The sequence below is a fragment of the Aphanomyces invadans genome, assembly GCF_000520115.1.
Source record: "Aphanomyces invadans strain NJM9701 unplaced genomic scaffold supercont1.156, whole genome shotgun sequence".
NCBI lineage: Eukaryota > Oomycota > Saprolegniomycetes > Saprolegniales > Verrucalvaceae > Aphanomyces > Aphanomyces invadans.
Genome location: NW_008580301.1, coordinates 32,656 through 33,026, shown reverse-complemented (window position 1 = coordinate 33,026; position 371 = coordinate 32,656). Strand labels below are relative to the sequence as shown.

At 52.8% G+C, this 371-nt stretch overlaps 1 protein-coding gene across 1 annotated transcript; it reads left to right on the top strand.

Annotated features, from left to right (window-relative positions):
* Positions 1-22: 22 nt before the first annotated feature.
* H310_15069 (hypothetical protein) lies at positions 23-371 on the top strand (the record flags this gene model as incomplete). The annotated part of the gene is made up of 2 exons (XM_008883047.1): positions 23-111; positions 227-371. Coding segments are annotated over 2 exons (234 nt in total), but the record flags the coding sequence as incomplete, so codon positions are not given.

The following is a 371-nucleotide window of genomic DNA, read 5'->3' as shown; positions in this document are numbered from 1 at the left end:
CATGCTTCTTGCGGACAGCAAGGGCGCGAAGCACCCGCTCTTCTTGGTCCTAAAAAGTGCGAAGTCAACCGTCAAAGAAGTTGTGCAAGAGAACCTGAAGAAGCATCAAGGGTTTGGTAAGAAAGTCTGGAGAGAGGTGCTACCTCTGCAGCGTGTGCACCGGAGCCAGATCTACATGAACCCGACAGTGTGGTGGAATGCAGGGATCTCTCTTGCGTTCTTGAAGTTACACTTTGAGTTACGCGTATCGGGCAACGAAGAAGGTCATGCTAATATTGGACGACTTCAGCGCGCACTTCACCGAGGAGGTCGTGGCCTATGCGGAGAGTTTGAATGTCGTGCTCGAGCGTGTGCCCCCGCGATTTACCTAG